The following is a 21700-nucleotide window of genomic DNA, read 5'->3' on the forward strand; positions in this document are numbered from 1 at the left end:
ATCTCGGCCAATGGGAAAGCTGGTCCCGCCTACCCGTTGACCAATCAGAATCAGGTGACGGGTGAAGGGCTCCTCAAAATGGCGGCGGCGGGAGGGGTTGCCTAGCAACGGGGCGCGGAGGGGCCGGTGTGGGGCGAGGGGGGAGGCCCCGGGGCGGGCCGTGAGGTCTCTGAGGGCCGGGTCGGGGCTGGGGGAGACGTCTGGGGGGGGACGGCGGCTGGGGGGGCTGTGGGGTGAGGCACGGTGCTGAGTGGGGGCTTGGGGTGGCGGGTTGGGGGTTGGAGATAGCAGTATGGCGGTCAGGAGGGGGTTGTGGGGTGGGGCTGGGGTCTCGTTGTGGGGTTGGGGTCGTGATGTGGGGGGTTGGTGGGGGTCGTGGGATGGGGCCGTGGGGTGGGTTTGGGGTCTGCAAGTCATTTGTGGGCATGGTGGAGAGACTGGGGTCCAGTCACAGCTGTGGGTTGGAGGCTGGTGTCGTGGCTGCGGGGCTTGGGGTTAAGGTCGTGGTGGTGGGGTAGTCTCATGGTCATGGTGGTGTCTGTGCCGGGATAAACGCCTTCTGCAGCTCCGGCTTATGGTTATTGGGACAGAGGAAATCCCAACGTCTGCCCTTCATCACTACCTCTGTACACCCCGTGTTTTTTGAAGGGACGTTCCTGTCTAAAAGCTCTGCACGTAGAAAGGAAGGAGAAAACAGGAATTTTGTAGATTATTATTGCAATTTATTTCGTCACTGATCATTAAAACACCCCCTCTTTAACAGAGGCGGAGCAGGAATTGCGTTGGTTGGGGTTTGGCTGCCCCTTGCCTGTAGGTTTCAGAGCAGGGATTGGATGTCACGATTGTGTGGTGGGAGCCCTGCTCTTCCTTGCTCTGTTGTCATTGTTGGTCTCTAAATGATAGCAAGGAGCTGACTGGACACAAGGTGCATGCTGAGCAGTTTGGTGGTTGTAGTGACAGTTTAAGTGCAGTCTTATCTTTTAGAAGACGTTTTATTTCTCTTTATGAACTTTAAGGAAACAGAGGAAACAGAATTGGAGAAAGAAGATAAAAAGAAGCGTTGTGGAACAACCATTGTAGTAAGACACAAATACTACACTGTCTCAAGAACTTGAAAGTAAGTAGTGAGATGCTCCTTGCTTCTCAGCTTTTAGTGGTGCTTAATATAGCTAAGAGAAGCCAAATGCCCAGGACTTCAAATACCAGGGAGTTCTCCTGTTCCAGCCCCACGGAAGTAGGTTGCTGTATTCCCTTTTCTGGCAAGTAGCCGGGATGAGGATATTCCTGATAGGTGTGCCTGCACACACACACTTGCACGCTATGTGTTCAGCCGGACACACAGACTGAAAACTGCATTTACTGGCACCCACATAAATACAAACAGAACTCATATAAACGTGAAGTACACAGACTGTTCGTCCTGTTCTCCCTCTCCATCTGATCAGGACTGAGGTTCACTTGTGACCCCACCACCACCACAACTACCTCATCATAAATACATCCACATTTGTGAATCCTTCAAGCATTAGCTTTTTACACTGGTATCTCTCACATCTGGCAAATTCTTGTACATACGGTAGTTTCTTTCATGTTCTGGACAAGAGGCGCTGGACGCTGAAATATGGGAGGTTCTCTTTGAACATAAGAAAAAACTTCTTTACTGTACAGGTGACTGAGCAATGGAACAGGTTGCCCAGAGAGGTTGTGGCGTCTCCCTGCTTGGAGATATTTAGAAGCCATCTAGACACGGTTCTGGACAACCTGCTCAAGGTGTTCCTGCATGAACAGGGGTTGGACCAGAGGATCTCCGGAGGTCTCTTCCAACCTCAGCCGTTCTGTGGTTCTGTTTAGTCAGTGTAACGTCAGGCCAGGGGCCTGGATGTCCGCCTCAATACCTTGGCAAATACAAAAAGGTCTCATGTAAAGTCTGTTGAAGTCATTGGAAATACCTGACTGGTTCTAGGACCCCAGAGAGGTCCTGTGAATGCTGCCTTGTATAAGCATTAAGGAAACAAATATATGCAGGCCCAGGCTAGTTAGGATTCCCTAGAAATTATGGTGTGAATAACATAAAAAAACTTTCCCAAGGACAAAACAGAGGTATGTGAAATGTCACCATTTCCCCTACAGTAAGAGTAGGCAAACATTGTTTTAGCAGAGTTCACTGTCGAACAATACCATTTACATAAAAAGCGTTAGTGTTATGCTGAATTATATTTTCTTACTGTCGTCTTGCACTGTGTTCAGCTTTGGGCCCCTCAGTACAAGAAGGACATCGAGGTGCTGGAGCTTGTCCAAAGAAGGGCAACGAAACTGGTGAAGGGTCTAAAGAACAAGTCCTGTGAGGAGCAGCTGAGGGAGCTGGGGTTGTTTGGTCTGAGAAGAGGAGGCTCAGGGGCGACCATCATGGAAATGACGGTTCTGTTCCGTAGGCTGTCTGTAGTACGGCTCAGCTCGTGCTCCTCCTGTACAGCGAAACCGGCTCTGTGCTTGCAGCTCGGGGGCACTGCAGTAGACAAAGAGCACAATTTGCAAAGGGCTTAAATAGCATAGAAAGGATAGATTTTTTTTATTACTATTTGAAGTCACCACGGTGGCACTTTAACTGTGTGACCTTTGTACCTGGTTTTGAGCAGGTGGACAGGCCACCAGCAATGGTGAGTCAGGAAGTGCCAGGCACGTCTAGATGCCTTGGAGAAGCACATGCGTTAGATGAATTCAGCACATCCTGTGATGAAGTGCTTGACCCTAGTAACGTGTAAGTTACCAGACAACACTTAAGAAATACTAAACCATTACAAATTGTAGCTCTAATGTCGTCGCTAATAACGTTAACTGTGTCGAGTCCCAGACTGACAGCAGTTCTCAAACACAGTTGAGCATATACGTGATGGGAACAGCTCTGTAATGGCTGCAAAAGGACACTTTGCAGCGAGGGATTAATTTTATTTTATATATATATTTTTTTTGAGATAAATATTTCCAAGACTACACTAAAGATTTATAATAAGGATATATGCTGAGCATATAATTTGTACATGATAATTCATAACTGGGTGGGAAAATTTACTTTGTTTTTGGATTTTTTTTCAGTAGTAAATGTGCCGCCTGCCCTTACAAAATGCCAGTAAAGAGCTGCAGAGCTCTTACTACTTAATGCTTGCAGTGCTGAACTGCCAGACATTTAGTGTTGCCAGAAAAGAGTCCTTGTGCGTATTTTTTATTGATCTTTAATAAAGCATGTGTGCTAAGAGATGAAAGGCCCTTTTTCGCTAATGGCTCTTATACTGTCGGACAGCAGAATTGCAGACTTCTGATTCTACATTATGATAATGACAATTCTTGATATTTTCCCAAAGATGTGTATGCTGCAGCATGACTTTTTTTTTTTCCTTTCCTGCTTCTTTTAACAGACTAAAAGCATTTGAAAAGGCATCAGCTTTCGACTTTTCCAGCCCTCGGTTGATACAGGAACTTGCTAATTAAGGAAATTTTACTTTGTGCAGGATTTGGAGGCAGCATACTACCCAAAGGGAGCGAGACTGTTCATCCCCTCACTACGAAATCCATAAGCTTTTTCTCCTTCCTTCAAAATGTCATCCTAATTGCAAGGCTGAAACCTGGTGACATTACAAAACTAGGAGAGGACCCATTTCTGGTTATATCTTGTACATGTGGTAGAATTCTGTATGGCTGCTTGCAGAAGCAATATAAAGTTCTGTGAAGACATTATTGTATTGTGTATACTTTTTTGTTGTTGTTGTTGTTCCACTCATCTGTATTCTGCCCTAACAAAATCACTTACTTTGGCCTTCTCTTATTTCATTTTCAAAAATCTAATTTCAGGAAAAAGTCTGAAGCTTCTGCAGTCATGGCTAAAGCTGACCTCAAGCCAAAATCTATACGTCATGCCAAAAATTGGTCAGATGAGGTAGAGAACTTATACAGATTTCAGCAAGCTGGATACAGAGATGAGTTTGAATATAAGCAAGTAAAACAAGTTGATACGGTAAGATTTAGAACTCTGCAAGGGTTATTGCATTAAACGTCTGTCTCATGTTAAATTATTAAGTAAAAATGAAGGTGCCTCTTACTTCCTGTCTTCAGGCTAGCTTCTGGTAGGTTTTTTTCTCCCAGATCTGGCTTGAATTCTTGCATTATTATTAACTGTGCAGAGTAATTTATTTTGCAAAAGTGAAATAGAAACACTCACCAGCCTGTGTTTTTGTTTTACATTTCTTATGCATTTAGAGGTGTTAGAGATTTGTTTGAATAGATGTAGCTGCCATCTGAAAGACTAATTCAGCTTTGAGGGAAGGAATATATCAGAGGTAATTCTCTGTAAAGTTTCCCCATTCCTAACAGGTCTGTTAAGAGAGTAAACACATCCATTGTCAGGGGGCTCAGTCCTGTGTCATTGCTACCAGCTTCACTTTTACTGCTGAATTACATGGTAGGATAGATAATCAGACCACGCGCACCCAAAACTTGGTTTCTATTTCTGAAACTGTCCCAAGTAGAAATGTTTGACGGCAACTGTGGTAAAGGGAGTTGTGGCAGAGGCATTTGTCAGCTGAGCACATCAAGGACTTGGTCCTCTGGTCGCTACAGTTACCGGTAATATTCCTTAGCACATCAGATGAGGTAATGAGTAATAGCCAGATACGCAGTGGCTACCCGAGATTCAAAAGAGCAACAAAGAGTTTAATTCAGCAAATAACCTGTTATCTTTATTAGATCTCTGTGATTGCTCTTCCAAAGCACCATAAATCTCATGAAAAATACAGTTTAAAATACGTTAACCTCCTGCGCACCTCAGTGTGGAACGTTCCTAAGAAAGTCACTCCTCATTCCCATTAAAACAGCAAAATGTCAATGTGTGTAATAAAACACAGTTATTTATTTTGTCGTGGGCTCAGACACCACCGTAAAGGCTGTAGAGTAAATTCCTGTGCAACAGGAAATCCTGTAACTAGTGCGGTAGGATCAGTATGCTCAAGATTTATGGCAGGGTGTAAACAATTAAAACCTCATAAAGGTTGAAGAACGTCGCTTATTCCAATTTAAAATGATTGTGCATTCTGTTCAGACTTGCCAGGATCTGGTAGTGGTTCTCTTTCAACTTACACATTTGAAATGTCTTATTTTCTCTGTATTAGGTTTCCATAATGCAGTTATGATTAATGATGCAATTATAATGTAGGTGTAATGAATATTAAGGCTTTTAGCTTTAGACAGAGAATGCAGATAACTGTGTGTCTAAGTAATAAGGTAAGGAAACTACTACTTCTGGAACTCTCCAGTTAGAGAATGCTCTGCGTAGGCATCCTATTGTCAACTCTGCCTGGAAGAGAAATAAGATTCTCATGACGTGATTTTTTCAGGTTCAAATTGATCAGAAACAATCGCAGTTCAAGCTGCAGATAGCTGCCTACCCAAGCCCTAAAGCTGTTAAACTAAAGGCTTGAGCACTTGGTTGTTCAAAGCTTCACACTGTGGATACCGAACAGCACCAAGATGATGCTGGTGTCCTGCAGGATTGATCCTGCTGTTTCTGAGACCAGCTTTTACAGTACACGTAGCTCACTTTATCTTTATGAAATCACTAATGAAATGCGTGATGTACACATTTTTCATGGTCAGAAGAATCCTGAAGAACCACTTAAGTCTGTGTCAGTCGTAGAGAAGTGGAATTTTACAGCATCTCAGGTTACTGAATAAATGAATAGCATCAATGTTTTATTCCTAGATATATTCTAAAAGCTTTGACTGGCCCACTTTCTAAATGACTCTATCAAATATTCTTAGATCCTTATTTCTAGACTTTTCTGATCAAAAAAATTCTTTAGCCCAGACCAGAAAACTGGTTTCTGACATCCTGCTTTTAATCTTCTGTAAAAGTCAAGCAAATTAGTAGCAAAGTAGTGCTCAGATGCAGTGAGGTTTTCCGATGGAAGTGTACCCTATATTTTCTGCAATATAATGCACAAACATCATTCAATGCAGGCTTGTTCTGGTGAAAGTATATCCTTTTATTCTATTTGTAGGTAGAGTGTTGGCCAGAAACTGGATTTGTTAAGAAGCTTCAGAGAAGGGACAATACCTTCTATTACTACAATAAGCAAAGAGAATGCGAAGACAAAGAAGTTCGTAAAGTGAAAGTTTATGTTTATTAATTTTGTTACTGTTCTAATGTTTGCACTGTTCTATAAATCTGTTGGTTAGGATCTGTAAGTAAATGAGATCTGTGTAATCTGACTTAACTACAGATGTCGTTCGTAGATAGAATGGGGAATGTAGGAAATGTAGAGTGACCTGGAATTATAGACAGGGGAACTTCATTTTTTTTCTAGTTATAATTAAAAGTATTATTATTCCTAGTTACAAATGATTTGATATCAAAAATCAACAATAAAAAAAAAATAAAAAAAAACATGGCAAAGGGACGTCATGTATTTGGGCTAACTGTGTGCGAAGTCCATTAAAGGTAGTCGCTAATCTTTATTCTGAACAATATGCTCTTGTTGAGAATGGCTAATGTCAGCCACGGTCTCTTGGTATAGCTAAGGACTACGAGGCTCTAACAAGCAGAAAACTTTATTAAAGGACGCTGAACAACCAAGCCGCAAGGCCCAGTGCTGAACTGCGGATTTAAACAACTGCTTATTGTGATAGAAACAGTTACAACAAGAAACCTCTTTCTGAGCGATAGGTAAGGTACACCCGAAGTCTTTTTTTTATTTACCTCAGAAGCAGCATTTAAGCGAAGCGAGAGCACAGCTGCCTCCTCCGGTCGCTCCAAAGCAAGGCCTCCGGAGCCCAGCAGCCTGGCGCCTGGGGACCTGGGGTCTCTGCTCAGCCTGCGGGACGTGGCTGCCGCTTCCCTTGTGCAGGGTCAAGCCAGCAGCAAAGCTGAGCGCACATCGCAGAGACGCACAGACACCCAGGACGCTGACATGGCCCCTCACACAGACCGCTACAACGTGATGCCTTCAACAGCACCTCCTGGCAGGATTCCTATAAAACATAAGCACAGCCAGCAGGCTCCCTGCTTCCTCTCCAGCCGGCAGGGCCAAGTCAGTGGTGCAGGCGCACTCGCGCCGCGCTCCAGGTTCACAAGCACATGCACTTCTGCAAACGATCTGAGTACCAGCGCGGCCCCTCTGCGTGCCACTCGCCTCGTTCACTCAGCTCCCCGCCAGTAAATAGTTTGGGGAACACACGCCGTCCCCATCCCGGTGGGATCCCCACTGGTTCCCCTGCCTGGCACCAGTTTCCACTCACACACGCGCAGGGCTCACAAGTAGCTGGCACTTAGTCCCTGCAGCACACGTGAGAGGGAGAGCGCGATTACACAGAGAGCGAGTTAAGATTTAATAAGAAAAGATCCAGTAAGAAGGTGGGACAGGCTGTGGTGGTCAGGTGCAGGGCTCAGCCACACAAGCATGATGACCAGTGCCATTTTACACGAAACCACCACACGCTTTTCTGCCTACTGCCCCCCTTTGATCTGCCTTGCCCTGCATGTTTTGCCCTGTGGATCCCACCGCCGCCCCTGTCCTGCGTCCCCCTGATTTCCAGTCTTAGCAGCTGCAACATCCTGGTTGGTTTTCCTAGGAGCAGTGGCTCTGACTCGTGGATGGCCCAGCTCGTAGTGCGACAGGCAGGGTTTGTTTCTTGTCAATGTCTTCGTGATTGCTTTGTCGGATCTATGCCCCAGCGTGTTTGCTTATTGCTTCCTTTTTTTTTTTTTTTCCCTTTAGCATCCCAATTTAGAAGCCCTTTATCAGCCAGCCCTGCTAGAATAAACATTCTCACACTTAGCAATCGCTGGGACTGAGCAGGTTTGTTTCTGGTGTTTGTTTTGTAATGTGGAAGTCCTCAATCAGATAACCCCGCTGGAATAAACATTCCCACATGCCAACTTCTTTCCTTATCAATGAGTGAAACCCACCAGGTTTGTTTCTGGTCATTGTCTTTGTTAACACCAATTGGTCAGGATTTGTCTGTAAGTGCTTGTTTTTTTTCTGTTTTCCTCCTCATCCCAAGTTTGCAAGGCCCCTGGTCAGCCAATTTTAAGTCAGACAAATAAACAGCCTCACCTGCTTCGGAAATGCTGATTTTTGTAAGAGTTGGCAGATTCTTCTGGCATTGAGAGAGCGAGCTGCCTAGATTTTATTACCAAAACTTTTAAGCACAGTGCGTGTGCTGAAAGGTTGAATCTCCCTGTCATATTTAAAAGATTGCCAGTCAAAAGGAAAAAAAAAGCCTTGTAATTAGTGCTGGAGACCGGCTTACGGGCATCCCCTTTGGCAGCCTTCATGCTGTGTTTGAAAGTTCACTCACTTCATTGTAAACCAGAAGATCTTGTGTTGACAGTGACAGTTTTGGTTATAATTGTCCTTTGACATCTAGTTTGTATTCACATTTCAAGGCAGTTCATGCTAAATTTTAGGTTCCTTACAACCCCTTTCATTTGTTTAATTAATTTTTGTCTGGGGCTGTGAAGTCAAAGGGGCTCATTTTCTGTTTAAGAAGAAGCAACTATGGGGTTCTTGCCCAAATGTGCCTGTGATCTCAAGATAACATTAATCTAGCGTAACGATGTTTGCTGGAGTTACTCTTCCCGATGTGGAGTTGGTATTCAGTTCTGCTTGCTGAGCGTGAAGTTGATATGCAAGCACTAACAAGCCTTCTGTTACTGTCATGCTGGATGTATCGCTTTTAGTCAAAAAGCTATAAAAAAAAGTGTCAATATTTTATCTTATTTCATAAATCTTTAACTGAAATGTCTTGTCTGTCACCTTGGGTCTTTCAAGCATATCAAAGGCTGTCAGCTTACTCATGTCTTAGCTTAAGGTCTCTAAGTTGTAAAAAAGGGATCGGAAGGGGGCTATCGAGGAAGCTCTGCTTCATTTTCAGGGTGACGCTCCAGTTCGCGTGGATTATCTAGTTAAATAACTTGTGCTTCCGGATGCCGTTACGGAAACTTCACACTCAATTTTAGTAACTTTAAAAAGAGAAAGGAAAACACATTTCTCCGTTTTATTGCCTGGAGATAAGAATATGCGCCATTTTTTTAATTAGACTCCAAAGCAAAAGTAATTCTGTGGAAGTACTTCCATCGTACTCACCTCTGGCCCTCGCAGGGCACACTGCAGTGCTGGCAATGAACAAACGGGTGGCAGGGCTCCCTCTTAGCAAGTATTTAACCAGCTACCCACAGGATTATGTGGTCTCATTCTAATTCACTCCACGGCTTTGTGCAAGGCAAGGATGAATGTTTTCTGTGCTTGTTGAAGCTCCTAGAAGGTGGTAAAACAAACGTTTCCAAGACCTACTTCTCAGGCTTTGTATTCAACAGTTACGAGGGAAATGGCAAGGCTGCAGCCTCTCTGAATTCATCAGCTACAAGGAGGGAATAAAGGCTGTATTTTTGTGTTCTTGGGTGAATTTCAATGTTTTCAGCCTTTACGTGAATTCATTATGCAACAGTATTGTCTGAAAGTGATGCTACGGTTATATGATTGCTTTACAGTCACGGCAGCTCATTAACCACACAGAATGACAGCACGAACATTTTAATACTCACTTTGGTACCCGAGCGGACAATTCCAGCCCTGAAGACACTGGAACCTCAACTTTTCAATGTTTAGACACAGTTCCCTTGTTTCAAGATGCTGAAAATGATTGACTGGCCTCAGACTCAGTAAAGATGACTTTAGCTCAACAGCTGTTGATGTCGCTGGGCCTCACACTTCAGAAAAGAGGGGGAGCCTGTCTGAAAGCAGCTCGAATCACGTTGCCTTATTTTCTTTGCCTGTTCTCTCATATTGCCCTTGTTCCACTGACTGTTACTTATGTGTGGGAGCTGCTTCTTAGCAGCCTGCCTGTGCTCACGTTGTAATGACTTACACTGCTCTCAATAAAAAGTTTTCTTTCTTGTTGAAGTTGAGACTTTGCATTTCCTTGAAGTCCAGCACAGTCCCAAGAAGCAGGGGAATGCCTGCTGGCAGGAGAGTTCCAGGCTGGCACCAAAAAAAGTGCAGTGTGACTTTGAACAAGCATAACCATATTTTTGGGTACTCCGTTCAGCCAGTGCGTTTACATATCTCAGTGCTGGGACACAAAATCTTTGCTCTTTGGTGCTTTCGTGGATTTTTCTTTTTTTTTTTTTTCCCTCTCCCATACTTAAAAGCCTCAATACTCTTCCATGTGTTATAGATGGAAGATTGGGGGCACCTCCCCAGGGACCCAGGCGGTCTCTCCACCCCTAGCAGATGGATGGGGCTGCCCTTTTCTGCTGGAGTCCAGCCCGTAGCAAGGCTGAGAACGTGCTCTAGAGAGGCTCATCACCGTGTGCGCTCTCGCTCACACACTTCCTGGCTTCACAGATCCCTGGAAAATCAGCAAGGCCTCTAGCTCTGTCCAATGCCTGTACCCAGGCTCTGTGACCTGTCCCAGACCTTGATCCTTTCCAGCTGCGGGTCTTCTACTCACCAGCCAGCGCAGCCCGAAGTTTGCAAGCAAATTGCAGGCACGCGGGGCTGAATTCACTAGGGAAAGAAACAGCCAGGCTGCTGCAGGTGCTGGCGCACAGGGAGGTGACACAGAGAAGATGGTAAAAAGGGGATTGAATAAGGAGTCAGGCCAGGCTGTGGGGGTCAGGTGCAAAGCTTGGACAGGTGAGTGTCCCTCTAACCCTCCTCCTTGCCATCTTCTCATACTCCATCCTGATCGTGCCCTTTCCATGTCTTTGGTCATTCCCCCGAACACCCCATAGCAAGCTTTGGGCAGTTCTGAGTCCCCTGTTTTTCAGCATAGGAACCAGGTGCATTAATTTACCTGGGATACCTCTTGTCACCATTCCCTCAATGTACAAGGATGAGTTAGGAACTATATGAAACCCCTAAAACATTCAAGGAACTTGCAATTCCCAAGTTTTTGCATCTTGTAGAAATCTATTTAAGGGACCTTCAAGGAGTAGGAATGATGTTAGTAATCCTGGCAGCCAGCTATGTTTTTCTGAATTTTTGTAAAAGATACTGAATTGAGAAAAGACTTGCAAAATAGCTATCCGGGTTAAAACCTCACAGAATAAATAAACTTGTCACTTATTTTTAAGAAGGTAACAGGAAAAAACGTTTTTGCTTTTAAATTAGAAGACTGAATGATATTTACACTGGGGTGACTCTAAGAAAATAGTGCCCCAAGCCCCCTCAAATAACCCATAGTACTCACACTAACCACATTTCCTCCTTCTTAACAGTCACAAACCAAGGCTGACCACCCTCATGGCTGGATTTGTTCTTTTAACTTCCCACCAGCTGCTGCCTGAGGAATCCTGGCCTTCGTTACCCTCACTGCTATCACCTGCTCATTGACGTTTGTGTGTGGTTAATTTAGCACTTCCCTTGCTGTTTGGTGTTTCTGTGGCACTGAATCCTCCTTCACCAACAGCTCGCTGCCCCAGGTGCTCTCATTTCTCACATCCTCACACGGGGGAAGGAAACGCCTCAAAAAAAAAGGAGGAGGATGAGGGAGGGAGGGGAACAGGGCACGCGTCAAGGGAAGGGTGAGCGTGTGTGGGCAGTCAACCAGGCAGCGCCTCGGAGAGATTTTGTACCGCAGAAGCCTCCTCCCTCGCTGGCAGGCGCTCAGCAATCCCTGGCTGGGAAGCGGGACGTGGGCCCAGCTCCTCGCCGCAGATGTTCACCCTTGGCAGGAGCTCCCCAGCGCCTCAGCCAGAGGAAGGTGTCCTGCCTGGGCGCTGCGCTGCTGGCAGCTGCCGGGCTTGGCAGGGGGACGGAGTGAAAAGCAGGCGGGCTTGATGCGAGCCTGGCTCTTCAGTGCTGCTCAGGGCGCCTGTGAGACCTCAGAGAATCACAGAATGGAATCACAGCATCAGTAAGGTTGGAAAAGACCTTCAAGACCACCTGGTGCAACCATCCCCCTACCACCGATGTCACCACTAAGCCATGTCCCCAAGCACCACGTCCAACCTTTCCTTGAACACCCCCAGGGACGGTGACCCCACCACCTCCCTGGGCAACCCGTCCCAACGCCTGACTGCTCTTTCTGAGAAGAAATGTCTCCTCATTTCCAACCTGAACCTCCCCTGGCACAACTTGAGGCCGTTCCCTCTAGTCAGCTGCCCTGAGGGCCTGCTTGTCCCAAACGTATGGATGCGGGGGGAGCCCCCCCAGTGCTGGGACGCAGGTGGGGAGAGCCAGCAGGCGGGCTGCGGGCACCGGGACATAGGCGCTAGGATGTGCATGGAGAGACGGGCTGGTGCTGTGCACGCTCAGTGTGAAAGATCATAACGCTTGCAACTACAGAGATTTATATAAAAGCTCACCAGATTAAAATTTCGTCAGGCCGGAGCACTATTTCAACAGAGTAACTAGATTTATACACCTGAAGGATGAGTTCAGAAGAGGTGTTTAGAACAAATATTGACTGATAAAATGAGTATTGTGAGCAGATTGTTGACAACACAAGGCAATTGAAGCAGATGAAATGTAAAAGCTTAATTATGCTATAGATAATAAGATATTAAAATGTCATTTAGAACGTTAGTTTAGGAATAGCTTCTCTGTTATTTACAGTTTTACCACTTGCATCTTTTTATTTTTACCATTCGCATCTATCTTTTTTATCTTTATTTTACCATTTCCATCTGTCAATCTATTTTACTATTTGCACCTATCAGATAGAAAACAAACAAAGAAAGAAAGACAACAACAAAACCCACCAGCAAATTCTTGTAATTCCTGCTTTTCTATATCAGAGCAAAGTAGGAAGATCCATCTGTGCTGGAGGCATTTTCTTCACATTTTCTTTATATTCATATAAAGAAATATTATATATATATGTAATATGAAGCATTTCTCTGTTTGAAGTTTTTTTTCTTTTTCTCAAAAAAAAAAAAAAAGATTTCTCTAAATCTATCAAATGCCGTGCCTCTTTCAGTTGAGATTTTTGAGCATGAAGGAGTAGATTGGGAAGCTTCTGTGACACATTCAATAAGATAATGTGAGAGAGGGAGAATCCACAGTCCTCATGAAACTCAAACTGCTGGAAAACATAAAGGAGAAATTTGATTATAATGAATAATTCAGGCAGCACATCCCTGACTCTGAATGTCTCAACTCTTTTATTTGTTCAGTCTCTCAAATATTAAAACATCAGCGTGCAAAAAGTAAAACGAATTGCTTTTTGGTGAAACACTGAAAACCTGCTGCATTGCCCCAGTTCTGAGGGATGCCACGGGCTGGGGCTGCGTGCTGCATGTGTGAGCCCACATCTCCCTCTGCTGACTGCCCTGCAGCTCCCCCAGACCCTTCCTTTATTGCATATGATAAAACCTGTGATTTTTATTTATTTTTTTTTCTCCTGCTGGTGGGCTAATGTCCTCTCCATCTCCCAGCCAGTGCCCACAACGTCCATGTGCTGGGAGGAGCTGGTTGTCTTGGGCTCCTCACATCAGCCCTAGTGCCGAGTGCTGATGCGTATCGTTTTGGTGATGCTGTATTCCCCTTTGGGTCTGACTGCTGGTGGATTTTTCCACTCACCCTAAAATAATGCATAAATTCTTAAAGGAAAGTCTCCAATAACAGTAAGGGAGAGACTCAAATAAATTTGCTATAAGCCAAGAGAAGTGAGCAAGGAGCTTTTGCTAGATCTCTAGATTACAGACAGAGTATGCAGAAACAGTTTTGCTGAATTTGGGGTTTGTTGTTTCCATTTGAAGATGTCTGTAACTCTGCTTGATGTCAGTTTAGAGATCCTTTGGTCCTTACAGGCAGCTACTAAGTAAACTTGACTGTGGGAACTGCAGTACATAAAGGGTTTGGCTCCTGTTTTCTTCCTACGAGCAACCTTCAGAAATCCTGTGTCTTCTCAGCAGGGCACATCCCTGTGGCACATGCAAGGGCAAATGTACAAGCCCAGAATTGCAGGACTTGATGGAACAACTCACGTCCTTTTCTATGCAGGTGACACCAGCAAGCCACAAGTCCTCCAGCTGTTTTTCCCACTGATGGTCTGCCAGGGTTGAGTGAACCTCTCCATGGATGGAGATGAATGCACCTCTTTTGGGAGATCCCAGTGCTATGATGGTTTGTCCACTTCTTTCTTTTTCCACAGCATTTCCTTGGGGTGGCTGTTTGATTATTTGTTAGGACAGAGATGAGTTTAAAGTCCATTTTAACAAAGCAGGTTTGATAATCAGTTTTCCTTTGGACTTGAAATCAAAGGCAAAAATAGCTCCGGGGTCCTCCAGGAATCTTGGTTTGTGGAAGCTTTGCTAGAAAGCTCCGAAGAAAACCACATCCATTCAAAAAAAAAAAAAAGACCATGCCAAATAGAACAGCCCAAAGGCCATCGTGCTGGGGGCTGATTTAATGGTGCAAAACCCAATTACCAGCCTGTAATCACTAACCGTGATGCTGAGAAGCTGAAATCGCTACGGGGAAGGAGATGGCAGAGCAGTGGCTGCTGCTGCTGGAGCCAGGACTGAGATAAATCGCAGCAGAGAGCCAGCACAAACAAAGAGCTACGGAACAAAGGGATGCATCCCAAAACCCAGGGCACCGGACCACTTGGAAGGACCTGCAGAGCTAAGGACGGTGCAGCCGGCTGGCAGCCAGCTGAGGAGTTACAGGGGCAGCAGCATCAATGGCAAGGATATATAGTTAGCTTTGGGATATGTTGAAGTTTTCATACGTGTGCTGAATTAAATCTTCACCCAGAGAACAGGGAAAACCACATGATGGCCTTTAGAATAAATAAAATATTAGAGGAGAGAATTTGTTTTTCTTTATGAGTCGGTGGAGCTGATGTTCTGAAAAGACTCCAAAGCTCTCTGCAATTTATGTGCCAAATCTGTTTCTTGGAAGCAATGCCAGGACTATTTTTTGAGAAAGGAGAGCTCCAGCTTAGTGTATAGCCTTGGAACAGCTCTGACACTTAAACACAGCCGGTTGTGATAAATGTAAAGCATACTAAACAAGAGCAAGGGAAGGGAAACTGTATGTAGCCTGATCAGAACAAACCATTGCCGTATTAAACCATCTGAGACTTCTTTATATATTATTTTAGGCATTAAAAACAACAACAACAACAACAAAATAACAGTTAGGCTTTTATTTCTGACCAGAAAAGCGTACCTGCTTTTCATAGAAGAATGATATTGCAGAACAAAGTGACTCAGTGTAACAGGGCGTCAAAACTGTGGCAGTCAAATCATGCTTGACAAATTTGGTGGCCTTCTACAGTGACAAGTGGTGTTCCTCAGGGGTCAGTACTGGGGCTGGCACTGTTTAACACCTCTGTCGGTAACGTGGACAGAGGGATCGAGTGCACCCTCAGGAGGCTGGCCAACAACACCGAGCTGTGTGGTGCGGTCAACAGGCTGGAGGGAAGGGATGGCATCCAGAGGGACCCGGGCAGGCCTGAGAGGTGGGCCTGTGCGAGCCTCTGAGGTTCAACAAGGCCAAGTGCAAGGCCCTGCAGCTGGGTCGGGGCAATCCCAAGCACAAATCCAGGCTGGGTGGAGAATGGATGGAGAGCAGCCCTGAGGAGAAGGCCCCGGAGGTGGTGGTGGATGAGAAGCTCAACATGAGCCGGCAATGTGTGCTGGGGGTCAGCCTCTTCTCACAGATAACTAGTGATAGAAGTAGAGGGAATGGCTTAAAGTTGTTCCAAGGGAGGTTCAGGTTGGAAATGAGGAGACATTTCTTCTCAGAAAGAGCAGTCAGGCACTGGGACGGGTTGCCCAGGGAGGTGGTGGAGTCACCGTCCCTGGGGGTGTTCAGGAAAAGGTTGGACGTGGTGCTTGGGGACATGGCTTAGTGGGTGATATTGGTGGTAGGGGATGGTTGGACCAGGTGATCTTGGAGGGCTTTTCCAACCCTAATGATTCTGTGATTCTATGAAAGCAGCATGGGCGGCAGGGCAGGGAGGGGACTGTCCCCCTCTGCTCTGCTCTCGTCAGACCCCGCCTGGAGCCTGCGTTCAGCTCTGGGGCCCAGCACAAGGACAGGGATGTATCAGAGCAAGTCCAGAGGAGGCCGCGAGGATGATCAGAGGCTGCAGCCCCTCTGCTGTGGAGTCAGGCTGAGGGAGCTGGGGGTGTTCAGCCTGGAGAAGAGAAGGCTCCGGGGAGACCTCCCAGCGGCCTGCCAGGGCCTGAAGGGGCTGCAGGAGAGCTGGGGAGGGACTCTGTGTCAGGGGGTGTGGTGGTAGGACAAGGGGGAACGGCTTTAAACTAAAAGAGGGGAGATTTTAATTAGCTATAAGGAGGAAATTCTTCCCTCAGAGGGCGGTGAGGCCCTGGCCCAGGCTGCCCAGAGGAGCTGTGGCTGCCCCATCCCTGGCAGTGCCCAAGGCCAGGCTGGATGGGGCTTTGGGCAGCCTGGGCTGGGGGGAGGTGTCCCTGCCCATGGCAGGGGGTGGCACTGGGGGGGCTTTGAGGTCCCTTCCAACCCAAACCATTCTGGGATTCTGTAAATGTTCTTGTTTTGAACTTGATGGTAGCAGCTTGTTTTTTATTTTCAGACAACAGAGCTTGATTCAGTTTCAAAAAAATCACTAAGCAAATGGGGCAGATCTTTTTATCAGTTGTTCATTTCTGTCAGGTAGCAAAGAGGACACAGAGGATCTCCTAAGCTTTGAAATGTGGTGGAAAGCTTTAACCACAGCTCTGTTGTATGACCTGTCGTATCATTGAGCATCAGTGGAAACACTGTGCAGCCACCCTGCACACCCATGCTGCGTTGCTGCCCCACAGCGTAAGGTATGGAATATCCATTAGGGACATTTATGGCATTTGCACTGAGGATGAGACATGTATTTTGAGTACTAACATAAATGGTAAGGTAGAGAGGTCTTCAACCACACGTGCCAAGACTGGAGGCATGGTCCCATTTTCCAAGGGAGATTTCGTAAGTTTGACATTGAACATTGAAATATGAGCTCAGTGGATATGTGAGAGAAAACCAAAGCCATACCAAAGCCTGATCCTGCTCTTGGATTCATGAGTTGTGTATCAGCCTCGTGATGTCCGTAGGGTTTGCTGCTGGAGCTCTGGCTGCAGGAGTGGGACCACACCAAACGCATTAAAGTGCAGCGGGTGGAATAGGGCTTGCTGCCAAATTGATCTTTTTGCTGAGCTTGCACTTGTAGAAAGAGGACTTCAGGTTGAAAAGGACGTCTGGTTTCCAGGCCAATTCCCTTCTCACACCTCATATTGCTTCTCGTAAATCAAACTCCATCCTTAAAGCAATCTGGTTATCTGCTCCCGCAGTTCCACCTAAGAGGCTGTCCTAAGCTTCGCTCCTTCGATTGACTGAAATCTCCCAGTCTGAACACGGTACTACAGGTACATCACTCATAGCCATTTGTTTCTGTGCCAGCATAAACCATTAGCTTAAACATTTTATCTCATTCCCTAGCATTTATTCCTTCCTGCGCTGTGTAATAAAAAACACAGTATCCCTTCTTGGCCTCTCTTTTGCCAGGCTAACCAAGCTGAGCTTTTCCATCCTTCCATGTAGGACAGACCCTGCCTTATCACCCATCCTACCACTGAGCTCCTCTCTGACCTGTTGCAGAACGGAGTAGTCTGTCCTGAGTTTGAGTGACAAAAATGATGCCAAGACTCCAGATGGAAACTCACTGGTAGCTTATTCGGTGGCGTAAATCACTCCTTTTTCCTGTGGAAATTCCTCACCTAGGATCTCAGCAGCCTCTGCCTCTGTTACACTACGTCAGCTCATGAATATCATATGACTGACACAGAAATCTTTTTCCTCCTTTTCCACTTATGACAGACAAATCTCAGCGTGGGGCAGAAATCCCTGTTAGTCCCTAAACGAATGATGAGTCTTGATACGCCCGCGCTGCTCTCGCTGCTGTTATTCCTGTACAGCTCTCAATAAACAATCTCTCAAAGAAACTTTTGAATCTTAGCTTGTGTTTTTCCCTTCCCTGCGGACTCTTGCTACAAAGAGTCATTCATCTCCAGCCTCCGGAGGAATTCAGCTGCATCGTGCCCTGACAGAGAGAAGGAAACTCGTGAACAGGACCACGTGCACGAACCAGAGGTCTCGCTGAGATAACTGCTGCCACGGACTAGGATCTCGTGGAAAACCAGACCGGCTCCCACGGGACATTTGTCACCTAATGATCCAAACGTGTCCTATTGAGGAGGTCCCAGCTCAACAAGACGCAGCATTTGCCAAGCAAGTGTCACCCAGAGACAGAAATGCAATCTATTGAGCTGTTTGTGCCATGAAACCAGATGCTCGGCTGAGTCAGCTGCTAAATCTGCTGTGTGCTCTTGGATCCGATGCATTAATGGCTCGGTCCGATTTGCACTCATCAGATGAGGGTTGCTGCCTCCTAACGGAACGTGTCACCTCCATTTGATACACAAGGTCCAGGTGGGAGATGCAGACTGGTTGAGAAGACATGTAGCATTTAAAAAAATGAGATATCCCAGCAAACCATGGGCTGAGTAACTCTCCTCTTCTGACAGCAGCATGGACACCTGAGCACTTTTTGCCCTTCAGGGTGCGTTTGGCTTGTCCCAGGGTTATGTGACAGCTCACAGGAGCACCAGCTATCACAAACCGCCCCTGTGACTTCGGTGCTGCTCCTGTAGGCACCAAAGCACTGGCTCACTGGGACTGTGATCTGCAGACCACAGACTACAGCATCGTGGAGGTCAACCTAGTGGATGTTATCTACTGGCATTTGATAAGAGAAAATATTGTTCTAGAGATCTAAAGATGAAGTCCAGTCTTCTTACTCCTGATCAGTCTAAGAGATCGCCTTCTTACCAAAATCTTAGAGCTTCACATGCTGGAGGCACTGATGACGGGTAAGGAAGGAAACAACAGAAAGGGAGTTTTTGTCGATTTATGTCCTGGAGGGACATAAATCAGTTTGGGTGAGGGGCCCAAAACTGAACACAATATTTGAGGTGTGGTACTGAGCTATGTAAGTGAAGCCAATGGTGAACACCAGGTAAATGGTTTTACTGGTCTTACGGGAACCAGCTATTGTAGGGTGTGTTTGAGTGCCATTGGTTGGTGTCTTCATCTGATCTATTAATGCTTTACATGGACAAGTAATAGTTTGTGTTTTCATCAGGTTATGGCTGTATTTTGCATCTGTTCTTAATTATTGGTGATTAGTCAATAGCTGTTGAAGATGGTTGTGTCCATTTCGAGCTGTAACTCCAAGCATAAATGCAGTATGTGATGCAGGGGACTTCCACGGTCCCTCTCCTCCAGCCAGACCCGACACAAACCTCGGTATTTATCTGGGCAGAGCCAGAGGGTGCTCAGGAATACATGAAATTGCTGGAAAATCAGTGAAAACCCAACTGCGACATTTCCGTAGGTCAAGAGCACTTGCATGTCGGTAGGAAACACCTCTCACCCCGTGGGATTTTTCTTCTGAGTGGATCAAGATGACATGAAGAGTCTCTCCATGTGTCCTGGAGATCCTCCGTCACCAAGCAGCGAGCATGGGAGCAAACGCCGGAGGGTTACGGGAGGTGTTTCTGACTTTCCATCCAACACTTCAGCTCAGGGAAAAGTCAAGCTCAAGACAAAGCGAAGGAGGAAGCTTGGTAATTTTCTGTCCTTGCTTGAATCCAGTATAATTCAGCTTTGAAGTTGCGGTGCTTTGGTCTTCAAGCGCGTTGACCACGAGAGGCTGAGTGGAGATCAAGTGGCGCCGGGCCCCTGTGTACACAGCACGAGCCCCGGGGCCAAGCAGCACCGGCACCACTTTCACCTCTGTGGCTGAAATGTTTCGCAAGAAAAGTGGCTGCTTTCATGGCTCGCTTGCTCGAGAGCTTCTCCGAGCAGCGGCCAGTGGTTAAAGGGAGACCTTGGATGGAGGGGTGAGCAGCAACAGGGCCCCCAACCAAATGATAACACGGCATTTGTGGCTTTGTCGTTTCTTTCAGGTCTTTTATTTAGTGTCTTTCAAAGTCCCTGGGAGGTCTTGGAGATGACAGCAGGTAGTAGTGGGGAAACAAGGTCGGGAGGAAACAAAAGGGCCAATTTCAATGAAAAAAGTTAAATCTGTCCTGGGAGCCTCAACATCTACTGCATGTTAATCGCTTTATTTTTGTCCTAAAATGCATTTGGAGAAATGTGGCCATGATGGTCCGGGGATATCCAAGAGGAGACTTGTTTTGTGAGACCAACTGATGTAGTTACAAAAAAATAAGTAATAAAAATAATCGGGCTTTCGTGCACACAAACCCGTCTTCAGCTGTGAAAAGGCAGCTGCCAGCTAGCAGCCAAGTGGAGGCCGGGAATGTCTGCACCGGGTGTCACTTGGCAAGCACGGGCAAAAACCTTGGCTAAGGGATAGAGCAAAAATATTCCCTTGTCACAAATCTCAGCTCCAGGAGTAATCACTGCATTCATCTACTTCATGTGCTTAACGCGGGCGGATAGAGAGACCCTGCAAGCTCATTTTTGAGCTCTGCCGGCATCAGATGTCTAAAAAAAACACCGCAACAGCAATAATAAAAAATGAATCTGTTGAAATCATGGTATCAGCTTCAATAAATTCACTAAAATAACGTGACTTTCTTCAAGAGTCAGCTCGGTGACCTTCACCTGCCTCCTGCCACTGAGCCGCGCAAGTTTCCCTCCGCATCACAAGCCAGAAACTTTCAGGAAAAAAAAATGGAATGGAATAAAGTAGAATAGAGTAAAATGTAGAGTAGAGTAGAGTAGAGTAGAGTAGAGTAGAGTAGAGTAGAGTAGAGTAGAGTAGAGAAGAGTGGAAGGGAAGGGAAGGGAAGGGAAGGGAAGGGAAGGGAAGGGAAGGGAAGGGAAGGGAAGGGAAGGGAAGGGAAGGGAAGGGAAGGGAAGGGAAGGGAAGGGAAGGGAAGGGAAGGGAAGGGAAGGGAAGGGAAGGGAAGGGAAGGGAAGGGAAGGGAATAAAGTAAAATGAAATAGGATAAAACCACAGAATCCCAGAAAGGCTGAGGTTGGAAGGGACCTCTGAAGATCACCCCGGCCGAGCAGGATCACCTAGAGCACATTGCGCAGGATGGCATCCAGGTGGGTTTTGAATATTTCCAGAGAAGGAGACCCCACAACCTCTCTGGGCAACCTGTCCCAGTGCTCCGCCACCCTCACAGTAGAGAAGTGCCCCCTCGTATTGAGCCGGAACCTCCTGTGCTTCAGTTCGTGCCCTTTGCCTCTCGTCCTGTCACTGGGCACAACTGAGAAGGGACCGGCTCCATTCTCTCGACACCCTCCCGTCAGATATTTATACACAGCGATGACGTTTCCCCTCAGCCTTCTCTTTTCTAGGCTAACCAGGCCCAGCTCTCTCAGCCTGTCCCCATACGAGAGGTGCTCCAGGTGAAATGAAACGGAGCAAAATCATAAAATCACAGAATATCCCGAGCTGGAAGGGACCCATAAGGATCATCGAGTCCAGCTCCTGGCCCCACACAGGCCTGCCCAAAAATGCAGACCGCATGACAAGAGCACAGCCCAAACGCTTCTGGAACGCCGACGGGCTTGGTGCCCTGACCGCGTCCCTGGGGAGCCTGTCCCAGTGCGCGACGTTTTCGTAAAATGAAGTAATGAAAGGACAAGAAATAACGAAATAAAATGAAATAATGAAATGAAATGAAGTAGAATGAAATGAAATA

General features: G+C 46.3%; 1 protein-coding gene across 5 annotated transcripts; it reads left to right on the forward strand.

The window, feature by feature from the left end:
• The first annotated feature begins 35 nt into the window (after nucleotides 1-35).
• Nucleotides 36-6341, forward strand: MEIG1 (meiosis/spermiogenesis associated 1). 5 transcript variants are annotated; one of them, XM_066980310.1, is made up of 5 exons: nucleotides 36-54; nucleotides 1017-1117; nucleotides 2637-2758; nucleotides 3847-4009; nucleotides 6048-6341. In XM_066980310.1, the coding sequence occupies exons 3-5, from the start codon at nucleotides 2655-2657 to the stop codon at nucleotides 6174-6176; spliced, it is 396 nt and encodes a 131-aa protein (XP_066836411.1). In that variant the 5' UTR covers nucleotides 36-54; nucleotides 1017-1117; nucleotides 2637-2654; the 3' UTR covers nucleotides 6177-6341. The 5 variants fall into 5 exon arrangements, with proteins under 5 accessions (XP_066836411.1, XP_066836328.1, XP_066836450.1 ...); XM_066980227.1 differs by lacking the exon at nucleotides 36-54 and adding an exon at nucleotides 67-165; XM_066980349.1 differs by lacking the exons at nucleotides 36-54; nucleotides 2637-2758 and adding an exon at nucleotides 67-165.
• Nucleotides 6342-21700: the final 15359 nt, after the last annotated feature.

The sequence above is a fragment of the Anser cygnoides genome, chromosome 1 (assembly GCF_040182565.1).
Source record: "Anser cygnoides isolate HZ-2024a breed goose chromosome 1, Taihu_goose_T2T_genome, whole genome shotgun sequence".
In the NCBI taxonomy this organism is placed as follows: domain Eukaryota; kingdom Metazoa; phylum Chordata; class Aves; order Anseriformes; family Anatidae; genus Anser; species Anser cygnoides.

Coding starts and splice junctions, on each gene's coding strand:
- MEIG1 (XM_066980310.1), top strand. CDS start 2,655: ATGGTGAGTCAGGAAGTGCCAGGCACGTCTAGATGCCTTGGAGAAGCA. Junction 2,759..3,846: donor GTGCTTGACCCTAGTAACGT/GTAAGTTACCAG, acceptor ATCTAATTTCAG/GAAAAAGTCTGAAGCTTCTG. Junction 4,010..6,047: donor AAGTAAAACAAGTTGATACG/GTAAGATTTAGA, acceptor TTCTATTTGTAG/GTAGAGTGTTGGCCAGAAAC.